The sequence below is a fragment of the Photinus pyralis genome, unplaced genomic scaffold (assembly GCF_008802855.1).
Source record: "Photinus pyralis isolate 1611_PpyrPB1 unplaced genomic scaffold, Ppyr1.3 Ppyr1.4_LG2, whole genome shotgun sequence".
NCBI classification, from domain to species: Eukaryota; Metazoa; Arthropoda; class Insecta; order Coleoptera; family Lampyridae; genus Photinus; species Photinus pyralis.
The window spans coordinates 50975990-50989280 of NW_022170403.1; the positions used below are offsets into that span (position 1 = coordinate 50975990).

Consider the following 13291-nt stretch of genomic DNA (forward strand, 5'->3'; position numbering starts at 1 on the left):
ATATCGAAATCGACCGCCTAAAGAAATCTAACCTGAAATCTTTATTACTTTATATTTTGACAATTTTTTTCAAAATTCATAAAGAAAAAGTCATATCATCCCATTTCATTTTTTTGATTTTTTTTAGGATTTTGGATCATAGTGTCAAAACTAGCCCTCTGACGGAGAAGGATTCAACTAAATTAACTATATTTTGGTCGATTCTTGTTGCCCAAGGAATGCTCTTTTTAACCATACCAAATTTGTTAAAATCGATCAAAACGGTTAAGAAGATAAAGCACGTTATTGCAAAAACAATTGAACGCCCCACACCATCTTTGTTTTTGAAATAACTGAGTTTTTGTTTTTACGAAAATGATAGTTCTCTTTAAAAATGTGAAAAAATTTTTTTTAGTTTATTATGCGAAATTTAAAGAATTTTAAAATTCAAGATGGCAGTTCGGCCCTGTGCTATATCAAAATAAAGCAAGAGCCTATACTAAACTATTTAAAAATTTTCCTTTCATTTAACTATATATCTACCGAAAACTGATTTTTTTTCTCGATATCGGTCGCAAATACGGAAAAATTACAAGAGAACGAAAAGTGTCCAAACAAATCAAAAGATCAAATTCTTATTTTATAATCTACCGGTGACGCACCTAAAAAATGTTCAGGGGTAGAAAACAGAACATGACCCTGTAGATTCTCACTACCATTGACATGGCCAATGATGTAAGCATTGTAAGCTTTTTAGCATAACATACTTCAAATTTGATCGAAGTATCTTGAAAACTGCAGGAGATATAAAGAACAAACAAAAAAAATCTTGAAGTTTTAACACCCTGTAGAACAGTAACGAAAAGTTTGCGATATTCATATAAACTTTTAGTCATGAAATAAACCAAAGAATTGGTCCCTGCCGTATTTACATCATATTTTTGAACATCCTGTATATCAAATGCGTAAATGCGGCACGAGCCGTTATTTGTGAGCTCGTTTGGAAAAATTAACTTTGTTTTTAGAATTTTTTTCTGCTTTTAGAAGTTCTAGAAGTTAGAATCTGTGCATCCTTACTGCTGTTGACTTGGGACCAAAGATAAGAAATTCAGCCAAATCCGCACAAACTACTTATGCTAATTGCATAGCTAAGAACATATTTTTTTTTGTGGTATTTAATGTAACAGGTGAATTCCGTAAATATATTATTATTATGTCTTCGAATGTGAACCCTTTATAACATAGGGTAGAGCGGGCAATAGAGGGGTGTTATTTCATTCTCCTATACTTTGCGTGCGTATCCTGCTCGATGTAACACTAGTCAAGGGTTAATTTAAATTGTGTGTATGAGTACCTAAACTTTGTATAGTGCGTGTACTTTGATTTTATAAAAACCTAGATTTTTGGTAACGCACGGAAATCTACAAGAAATGAAAATAAAAGGAACTGTAACAAAGGGAAAGGTTATAAATTCAATTTTGCTTTCTGTCTTCTCTGCACAATTACACAAACATAGCGCTTATTTAAAAATCCCTCTCAGCCCTATTCAAAATGTGACAGATAGATTATAATAACGCTACAGTACCTACCTATTAATTTCGTCTGTAATATTACTTTTTCGCATCCGAAAGCGACTTTTAAATTGTTGAAAACGAAGACCCTTGTATTAAAACTTGCATAGAAATGATCAAGGTATTTAATTAGAATTTCAAATTCCATTTCCGCGAATTATGATATATTACAATAAGATGTACAGGTGTAGCGGATATACACATAATTATCTATCAATTGTGTATATTGATATTACCTTACTGCTTGTAATTAATTTACCATGTAATGTAATTAACCTTTGTAGAAAAAGATAAGCTTAAATGTATGCAATATTTATTACTGACTTAGCAATGTATTATTAATAATAAATATAAATCAGATGGGATCTAGAAGTTGTTTACTAAGAATATGAGCAACTCTCAATATTTTCATTAAAAAACTTAAAACTTAAAAACAAAGGTAGCAAACGCTAATTCTTATATACAAGATAACATCATATGGCATTTTCAAGTAACTACCTACTTAGTACCTATTACACATTTTTAAGATTAGAGTTCGGCAACGATAAGAACTGATCACAGTTACATTGCTTGAAGTGTTACAAAACACTTATGGTTTTAACTTTAGACTTTTTGACAGTCTCAAAAATAAGTAACCTTAGTCTCCTCTAAATTTCAATAACTCATAGATTGTATTAGCGTTGCGGAAGTCTGAAATATAAAATGGTACCTACATACTTAGACTTAAAACTTAAAATATCATGAGCACAGACCTTAATAATCGTTCACCTATCAAACTTTAAAGTTAAATAGAGAACGCAGAGGAACTAGTTGATTACAGTTAATTGCACCGGATAATTTGCCATCACAATGACAAAAATTTCATTAAGGCATCATATATTAGTCTAGGGTTTGTGGTACCATCGGCAGTGTATCGAACCCCACGTAATGATCCATCATCGTGACTCACAACTCCGTATTCACCGACGATAAATCCATCGGAAGTTCTCTCTTCGACCCGATACTTTCTATAATTGCGCCCTTCCACAACGTAACCGACCTTTTGACTATCGTTATTCATTTCACTTTTCTCATCCAGCTGTGGGACCGAGAGGTGAATTTTATTTGCTTGAACGCCGTGAACTCGACCATTGCTCATCACGCTAACGGATTCGTCCACTTCATAGTTTTGCTCTGGTCTCCCATATATTATAGGAACGCGAGAGCGCTTTTGATCAGTCGTAGTTCTTCCGTAAGTTTGTTGATCGCGAGGTTTGTCTACAACCCCCCAGTATTTTTCGGTCGATCTTTGCGGGGCCGACTCAGAAATAAAAGAGAAGTCTGGGTTTCGCCACCGTAATTGTTTATCACTAGAAAAATGTTTTGGATAATGCTGCGCAGATTCATATCTTGCCGTAACGAAATAGTCGTTGGTTTCTGCTGCCGAGCTCGATGCTTCGGGAGGACCTTTTCTATCGGCGATTCCCGTTTCGAAATTCGATTTAAAATTTTTGTTAACTCCTAGGTAATGATTCCCGTTTGGCCCATTTTTGAATTCGAAATGGCGATCTTGTCTTTGATTTGTTTCGTTGAATTTGTTCGTAGTTTCCGATTTCGCACTCTGTGGAATTGATTGTACGACCGTGCTGTAGGATACCGATCTACCACGACTCAGTTCTGCAGGTTCGTCGTGATATACAATCGAATGATGACCGAAAGGTTCTTCTTTTGAATTTGGTATAGTTCGTACATCAGCGGGATAGCCGTCACTTTGTTCTTCCATTTCGGCTCCACTTGTTATCGGATCGCGTTCATTAACGCTAAATTCGCTTTTGTTGGAGTCGGATATCAAACTTGTGAATTCTTCCGATGCCGCTATATCGGGTTCAGTTTTTGACAGTTCTGACGATAATCGTGAATGAATTTTCGATTCCGTCGGATCCGGTGAAGGTTTATTCTTCTGCGAATTACTTACTGAAGAAGAAACGTGCACCGAAACAATTAAACTAGGGTTCATTTTATCACTGAATTCTTTTGTTACGTTGGATTCTAATTTTATTTTTTCGCCATTTGGAAATAGGTTATCACTTGTTGGTAATGTGGTTGCGCTTATAAGTTCAACGGCGTTGGTGGATCTTGGATTTCGTAATTCACGAGTACGCAGACCTAGTGGTTTCTTGGAGTGCCGTCGTGTCATACTTGTTGGTAATATTTGCGAAGTAGCAGACTGTGGTCCCATTTGTCTCTCTTGAACTGCCGTGGAGCCAATTAAGACTGATAAGAAATCAGCACCTGCCAAGATATCTTGGTTGGTACCGCGCTCCTGTCGTGATAATGGCAGGCCTTCGGTCACCAATCCAATTGAAGACGTCAACTGAAAAAAATAACATAATTAGTAATATTTGTAATTTCCTACAATTAAATGTCGTGTGACATCATTCACAAAATTAACAATTTTGTGTACCTATGTACACTAAGTAAGGAATGAGCAAAATACGTCAGTAACAAAAATGAAGGTCGGCAATTCAAATATGTTTAAACCGTTGTAATTATCAATGATTCCATTAAAAACTGGACACTTTAGGCCCTAGGGAATGTGGAGGTAAGTTATAAATACATTGAACTACAATGTTTTGTTGTACGTGAAAAATATAAATGTGGGGGTCGTCGTACGTTCAACAGGTTTGCCTCCAGCCTTTACTTGTCATTCTTATTGAATGCAGATTATCTGTACAAAAATCTTCCGATGCAACATTCCATCGGTCAGGAAACGGCATTTCGTTTTTTGGTATTAATAATACGTCTGCAACTTTTGTTTTTTTTATTACGTTCATCAATACCAGAACATTTCCTCACGCTGTGAGCCAGTGAAAAATCATTTAACTGGAATAAAATTAATTTCCAAATGGCATCATCGTCCTAAATTTATTACCGAAAATGTATTCATTTGGCGCCTGTGGTGCAGTGCGTGTAGCCTAGTTTTCTGCCATAAATTAAATTAACAACAATTACCATATTAGTTCAACACCTATGAAATCGTAATTAAAATAAATATTATCCACACTTTTCCTTTATACTTCCATGATTAACGACATATTTTTATAAGCATTAATCGTTTTTTTATGCACATAAAGGTGAGGTTGAGAGGTGGACCTGTTTACAAAAATGATTGCAAATTCCTCGTACTAAATATACCTATAGATTTACAGTGCTATAGGTAGTTTGCTTGACATTTAATATAATTTCTGCCTTTATTTATAAAAAAAGAACTTACATAATAAATTTGCACAAACAAAATTCGTGAAATTAGTCATATAAAATCTATAACGTGGGAAACTATTTCCAATAATTATCAATTCATAGATCGTTTCTTCGCGTAATTAAGATGCAAAAGAAGGCGAACTATATTAATTACCAACTTCCTTCAATCCTACACAGTAGCTACCTCTTAAGTTGGCGGAATGGGCGTGTTTCGTAAGCCAGTAATAAGTATATGGTGTGACAAACAGTTGGAAAACAAAACGGAAAATGCTGCAAGTATCCGAGGTTGAAGTGTTCCTGGTGACATTTTAGAGAAATTTATTGACCTTGACATTCATTTTAAAAAATCTTTTTTTTTAAAGAAACCTCCTTCTCTTCAATACAAAAATCCCACATTTTTATGCAACTCGATGCATTTTGAAAAAAATTCTATTTTAAGCTTCCTTTCCTGGATTACGGGACAAATATTTAAAGAAATATTTTTCGCTAACCTTTGAAACTAAAAACAAAGAAAATGTATTCGCCTTAAGGAGAGTAACTTAGGCACATTTTCCTGGAATTGATCAGTCTGTCCTCAAAGGTCATATGAGGGACTTTTTATGTGTACAAACAAAAATAAGTTATGGCGCAATTAATATTCTGATATACAAAGAAACTAGACATTGCGCAGTCAGCCCATGGGCACATTAATCGTAAAGATTTTTCTAGGTGAAGGTACAGTCAGAGCTGTAAGCTGCCGAATTCAAAAATAATGATCTAAATAGCTTGAAATTCTTTAAGGCCTCGGACGGACGGACGGCGAAAGTGGACATAATATCGCCTTCCAACATGAGCTAAAAATAATGTGGAGGCTCAAACATCGGTAACCCAGCCTATCGATGTACATACCTACCATATCAGTATTCTGTGAGTGCTGGAAGATCAAACTAAAATCCTAAATTTGCTCCAGAAAGAAGGGCAGTAGTTGGTAGAAAACGGTTCCTTTCGTTGAGACCTTTAATTAGAATACAATAAAATTAATTTTTAACCCCCCCCCCCCCTTCAGGCCTCGTCGCTCGCTGATCTCGAAAAAGAGTCGCACGGAATACCATGTATGTGCCCCCATGTGCCCCCCCCCCCATTTTCTAATGTTTAACTTGACACCGCTAAAGGCGTGCGTATGCAAAATCTGAGACCAATTGCTTGTCGTATGTAAAAGTTATGCACGTTTCACTTTCAAAAACAGCATCTCAGGAAATAATTTGTGGGGGACCCCCCCTTTTAGACAGCGAAATTTGATGGCCGTCTTACACACCTTCAAGGCATTGGCTACCTTCTGCAAAAAAATCCAGAACTCTAGGGCCATTCCCCTCGAAGTAGTTCAAAATGGTAGACGTGGGTCCGAACGGACAAAACGCAAGCAATAGCACATTTTTTTAAATTCTAAAATGCGCTAAAAATGTTTCAAAACGCACTCGTGGGTGTTGCCGCGTAACATAACTGTAAATGATGAGTAACGGGCAAATATAGACGATAACAGCTATCAATTAGCGAAAACTAGAAGTGAGCCAGGGGCCGAGATCTCGAGAAAACAGACAGACAGACAGACTGACAGACGACGGAAAATCGAACACATAAGCGTTGTTGTGTTACTGGTTACGCTAAAAATTCGATATAAGTACTCGTAGTCGGGGCCTGTTCTTTTCCTTGTAAGTACGATAGAGTGTCTGTAGCATAACAAAGAATGTATTTTTCAGACACAGTCCCTACAGTCCGTTCGTGATGTGATATACTACTTATATATGTTCCTGTTAAAGGCTATTGTGAAAGTCACTTTTCAAGTCTTCAACTAAGAGCTTTATGGATGCCTGAAAGACGGATCAGAGAGCAGTTTAGATCAGCCTATGGTGCAAGGATCTAGCAAAGAGCATAATTCAGCCGCCTATTATCCCTGTGCAGTTACTAGCAGTCCCGGCGAACTTTGTACCGCCCTTGTGAAATCCCGGTTTTTCCCGTACCCCGTTTCCGGGGAAGTTTCGGGAAGTTCTTTGGAGTACGCCTTAAAACGCCTTCAAAAACACCTACGTTCTAAATGTCAAGTCCCTTTTCAACTGTAAAACATAACATAAAATCTTGTTTTTTCCTGTTCCCGTTCCCGTTGGAATTTCGGAAAGTGTTTCACTAACTCAAAAATTTTCGTCCAACTTTATGTCTAACCATTTCCCAGAGCTTCATTACAATCGGATGAACGGTTTAGACAAGGATTAGAGACAGACAAACAGGCAGACACATATTCATTTTAATTTATATAACAGATGAACATTGCATCGCCTATCCCGGCGAACCTCGTATACACATTTAATAAAATTAGTAATGAATGTGATATATTTACCTGTAGTAAGAACTATATTCTTGAAATAGCAGGGGCGGTTTTTAGGGGGGGGGGGGGCGACAGGGGCGAAACATACTGCTCAATTTTTTTTTTATCTCAAAATATATTTTTATTTACCTAATTCAGTTTTACCGCTTTAGCAATATCATTATCGCCTCTAGTATTTTTTCTGTCCTTCGTCAGTATTCGGAAATTAATGCGGCAATAGATAGTTTAACAAAAAACAGCTGAAATTGGGTCAAAGCTACTTAAAAAAAATTCCCGCGCACCTTTGCATCTGCAATACTGTAGCTTTTTTATTTTCGCCCCCCCCCCCCTGAGTAGATGTATAAAACCGCCCCTGTGAAATAGCGTCTAAATAATTTCTAATATCTTTGCGTAGGTACATTATTTTCAAATCATTTGTTTTTTTTGTATTATTTGTTTCTGCTGAGTATTTTTTTTTCTTTTTTTTTGTTCTCACTTTTAGCGTTTATTAGTAATCTAGGATTAATAACTTTTCTTTATGTATTTTCGCCTTTGTCCTGTAAATGGGTGTTCCTGTTGGGCAAATAAAGCATTATTATTTATTTATTTATTATTTATATATAGGCCATTGACATTGCCCCATACAATGCTATTACAGTGTGCACATTTTAAATCATTTCAGCTTTTGTGTGCCATTTCAAGACATGGTGGTGATGTGTTACAAAATCACGTTATGTAGATTTTAAATATTTGAAGGTATTGTGAGTTAACACATCCCTACTTTCTACTTTATCTTTCTGGTACCGCCACATAAGAAGTCTAAAGCGGGATATGCACAGATGGCTAGTTTAGAGTCTGCAAAAGAAACTAACTGGCTCCGTGTCGCACGAATAGTGGGGAATGCGTGATCTTCTTACGTACCGGATACAGTAGTTCGTTGTATAATCACACTGTGCACAATTTAAATCTTGTGTTTTAAGAGAGGAGAGATCTAGTAAACGCGCGTGACGGAATTTTGTTTTTTTCCTAGAGGCGAAATTAACCACCTATTGCAAGGTGCGCGTCTTTGAGGGGTAGTCGTCCAAAAGCTTCCTAGAGCTAGAACCGCGGTAGAAGCTCGAGCTATTTTGCGGGTTTTTTAGCTAAAATATTTGTATGTTCAATCCATTACTGAGACTTTAAAGGCATAAAAGTTCAACTTTGGTAATTGAAATATGTAAAATTTAAAGGAAAGACACTTTCATCTTGTGGAAATGTGTTAATATTTTGACTTGAACCCACCTAGAAGTAACCAAAAGATTTTTATTTTGTGCTTTGATCGCCGGATTTTCAAGCAATGAAGATATTATGAAGATAATAAATTGAGTTCATTTCATTATCACAGCCTACTCCGGTATATAAGCACAAAAGATTATCGAATAGCGAAATAAAATAGTGGTAATTCCAATTGAAAAAAATAGCTATGGCACTTTAAAATTTGTAAATGTTACCATTTTCTTGTAAACACCCTGTACCACTAAATCCAACTAAGTTATTTATTGACGCCGTAAAGATGGGACCCTCTGTAATATCAAAAATAATTAATCAGATGCGCAACAACTATCTATAGTTGACATTTGCACAAAAGGTTTTTTATGTTTTTTACCGAGTATGAGCTACGAAAAACTAACGCACTTTTGCAGGACCTTGTATAATCCGAAATTTTGTGTTGAAGTTAGACGAAGCTATATTCCCATCATATTAAAGTGGAATAAGGCAACCCTTTGCTCTATCTGTATCGAGGTCGCTTTACTTATCAAAATTATGAATTATATAAGGTGGTTCGTTTTGAGATAAAACCTCCCCATTTACTTGTTATTACCTACATGTATAATCCCGAAGTTTGTGATGCCACAGTTACAATGGCAAATTTGAAATTAATTCATGTTATTCCGACCGTCATCACCTTGAATTTGTTATAATGATTTCTATATATCCGTATAGCTGTTTTTTATGTTGCAATTGGTCCTCTACGTTTTCATTTTAAATTATCGGTTGACCAACACGTGCATATGTATCTATATAATTTCTATGGCCGTTAAACAATAACTTCAAAAAATTACATATATATTTAGATAAATGCGTGAATAAAAAAATAATAATAACCAAGTGGGCGTCGAAAATATTACCGGATCAATATGCAAAGGCGGACTGTTATACATATTTAAGAATGTTAGTCACCACCTATCTTTAATAGCATATCACGAGCAAATGCCACCATGCGTGTCCGAAGAAAATGAAAAGAAAAAAACATAAACCCTAGGTTTGATCTGTACGAATTAGCATAACTTAAGGTAATGGAAACTTAATCGAAATGTCTTCTCGTAAATTACACCCTCACTGCAAATTCAAGGTTACAAATACACGTAGGAATTCGTAAAGATTGTTGAACCATTTGAGTAATTTAAGTCATTAATTTTGTCCAAAGGAATCCGTCAGTTCAAATAAATTTGACGCGTTTAGTTTTATTTTTTATTAATTAGGTAAGTGTACTTGTACATTTTCTTCTTTATGTGTTGAAATAATTAGTTACCTTCACGAATAGAACCCAAGAGGATAGAAGATTTCTCTTTTTACATAATTTTTGTATGGAGGAAATAATACAGTAATTGAATTTCGATACAAGGTGTCCAAACTTTTTCCTGTAACATAATTTTAATCTTAAGCCAAGATTTTCGCTAGTGGGTTTTGTGTTGCTGCAGAACTAGTGTAGGTACATTGTACATTTCATCTTCACTGGGATAAATTTTGAAATAAATAAAAAATAAATGTTGTTTATAACTTCGGATCTTCTTGGTCCGACTGACCTTATAAAAAAGTACGTAGCACGGAATCCGCATCTGTTATTTATTTGCCTCTGTCAAGATTAAATGTATTATAGTTATACAGCGAAAAAATCACAAGAAAATTGCGAAAAAACTTGACTTAAGAAAAAAGGTTTTACCATTTATAATGGAGTCAAGTTAGAAGAAAAAGTGGGTTTATTAGGACATAATTAGGAGGTGAATAAATTTCGGTAGAACTCGTCAATTTATATAGTCGATGCCAGAAGAGATGAACGAATACTATTTTGAGCCTATAATTTGTTTCTCCCTCGGTTTCTCCTCATGACCGACCAAAAACTTATAAGTATTGATACCGCCAATTCTGCCAAAAGTACAGGGGTAAGCCTGTAGGGACCCCTACCAAGCAATTTAAATTTTCCCACTCCCCACCAAGGGCGACTCGTCACTGGACCATTCACCATTGGCTGACTCGACAAACTCGCTACTGCGACAACTCGCCAACGAATGATATTTTTTCAACATAGCTCTTCAGAACGCAAATCAGCATTGTCAACAACATAGTGACTCGGACTTCGAACAAAGCCATCGGAGGGGTGTTACAGCAAAAACAAATGGGTGAATTCTGACCATTAGCATTTTTTCGATGGCACGGAATTAGTAGACGCACAGAAATCTGCTCACATCCGCCTAAACTTAGTGGGACCACTTTCACCGTCAAAAGGAAAACCTTATCTACTCTTTGTAGTGGATAGGGTCACTCGTTGACCACAGCCATTCTAATAAATGGCATTACCGCAGAAACATGCACAAGAGCATTTGTAGACAACTGAATAACCCGATTTGGAGTGAAAAACACAATCACAACGTACGGACACACGGGTCGAGTCCCAATTGTTCCACTAATGTCGAAAGACTAATTAGCATCCACAAAAATCGCACCAACATTATTTCACCCGCAGTGCAACAGGCTCTGTAAACGTTTCCATCGACAGCTAAAAACTGCATTGAAGTGTCACGGCACGACCTGAACGAAAACGTAACCATTAATCCTCTTAGGCATTCGAAATTCCATCAAAGAAAATATAGGAGTTACCTACATCAGCCGAGATGGTTTACGGGACAATCTTAAGATTACCACGTGACTTAATTCACAAACCAAAAACATTAACCGAAACACAAAATCTGAGTAACGATTGCGTTTCCCATCTGAAAACCAAAATGTGAGAAATTCCATTCACACAGACCACACATGGAATGCCCAAAGAAATTGTTACGCGCCATAAAACCTGGAAAGTGCAAAGTTTGTGGTTTAGATACGGTATCAAGCATTCTGATTAGACGGGAAAGTTGATTTTGATTGGTGGAATAGGTTCGGGTTCCGGGATGGGTGTGACTCAAAAAGGAAAAGCATTGGATTGTCATGTGAAGCAGTGAAATTGTTTGATAGTTACACAACTGGACGGCGTCAGTCTGTAAAAATTAAAGCTACTCAATCAGATTTTTTATCAACTTCAAAAGGTGTTCCGCAGGGGTCTATTTTGGGCCCACTGCTGTTTATTATATATACTCATCAGTTTGACAAATGTATTAAGCATTGCAAATTGAAGAAATTTGCCGATGATACACAAATGTTGTATTCATTTCGCGTAGAGGAGCATTTCACAGCTTCTTAAAATAAATGAAGACCTTCACTCCATTGAATCAGTTTCACACATGCACTCATTATTCATAAATCCATCAAAATCTTCAATCATAGTTTTTGGGAATGAAGACAAAATTAATTCAATAAAAGACAAAATCAACTTCACTTTGCACGAGACGACCATACCTTTACAATCTGAAGTAAAAAACTTAGGTTTGTGGTTTAATTTCTCCTCCTAAACACTCCACTGCTTTATTTGAACGAACCTTTCAGTATCAAATTTATAAAATTTACAATAACATACCACACCTGAGTTTAAAACGTTATCAGTGTCCTTGTTTAAAAGAAAAATGTTCCTTTATTTGTTAAAACATAATGTTTAATTAATTGTACAAAACACGATAGTAATAGTAATCGTCTCGTCAGAACTAATCTTAACTTCGGCCGACATCCCAAAATTTAATCTTAGGCAACAAATTAGCACTACTCTGTTTATTGACTTCACGGTCCCAATGGAAGATCAAGGTAGCTGACTACCAATTTGAATTGGCACCGTGTGATTTCTCCGCATCTTTGGAAATTTTTGTATTGTTCTCTTCATGGCATATTTTATATACAAGATATGTGGAAATAAAGGCTATTATTATTATCATTATTATTAAAAAAGAAAAGAAGTGGGAAGTTGATTGTTCAGAAGAAACCGTGAGGCAATCCACGTTGACTCGCGATAAAATTCGCGTCGAGAACCGTGAAAGCATTGTAACGGGTTTAATTTTTTTTTTAATTTTTTTTAGTTATGTTATAGACTGTAGGACTATGTAAAATTGCATATGTACCGCTTTATTCGAATAGTCGGCGAGTCAGTTTAACGGCAATAAGCATTAAAAATGAGCAGAGGCCCAGTTTCGTTGGTTCAATTTTGAATAGCCGCGTGGCGAGAAATAGAAGGGCTTGCGATTGATAGAAAAAGGACAATCGTTTTGAACCTTGCGCTTGTTTCGTTTTAGGCTCCCACGGCAAGATAGAGGAAAGGGAAGTGACGCAAATTAAAGTGAAATCCGAAACGCATTATAAAATACAACTAAAGTGGAATATCGGAGTTAGCGATTGTGAAATAAACATTACCAAAAGGAATATTAACGCGGTTAAATCGCTATCTCAAAGTTTCGTAAAGAAAGAAATTAACCGGACGTTTCGGTGACCTCATTCTGTAACGAATCAGTCGTTATCCGCCTAGAAATTACTCTGTAGATGACCACCCGGTATCTAGAAGAGTTTGACGCTTCGTTACAAAGATTGTCGCTCTGAAAATAGTTATTTCTGTTTAGGAATTAGAAACACAAGGTAGAAGTTACTTGATTTGTAGAGCGACCCGCTAAAGGAAAATAAGACGGCGTATTTAATTTGCCGTTTGCAACCGTTCCCGTAGGAATATTTAATTGGGATTTGGTTTCACTTTCCTGCATGGACACCCCTACCGAATCCGTTAATTTTGTTTTAGCATTCGCCAGTAGCCGGTTTGAGTTTGCCCGAGCCTTCCAAGTTCCAAGACCGATCCGCCAAACCGCTGCTGCCGCCGACTTTGATCAGACGTAAGGTCGTGCACTTTCTAGAAAGAATATGCTACAAAATAAAACTTTATCTGAGAATTGTACTTTACACGACATGCTAAACATTGGAAAATGTAGGTCCCTTT

The 13291-nt window shown here is 36.3% G+C and overlaps 1 protein-coding gene across 2 annotated transcripts in view; it reads right to left on the reverse strand.

Moving 5' to 3' along the window:
- Positions 1 to 1846: 1846 nt before the first annotated feature.
- Positions 1847 to 13291, reverse strand: part of LOC116165192 — a 58073-nt gene continuing 46628 nt past the window's right edge. For both annotated transcript variants that reach the window (XM_031479500.1, XM_031479499.1), the window contains exon 2: positions 1847 to 3903. In XM_031479500.1, the coding sequence (XP_031335360.1) occupies positions 2395 to 3768 (1374 nt within the window). In that variant the 5' untranslated portion in view covers positions 3769 to 3903 and the 3' untranslated portion in view covers positions 1847 to 2394. The remainder of the gene's footprint in view (positions 3904 to 13291) is intronic.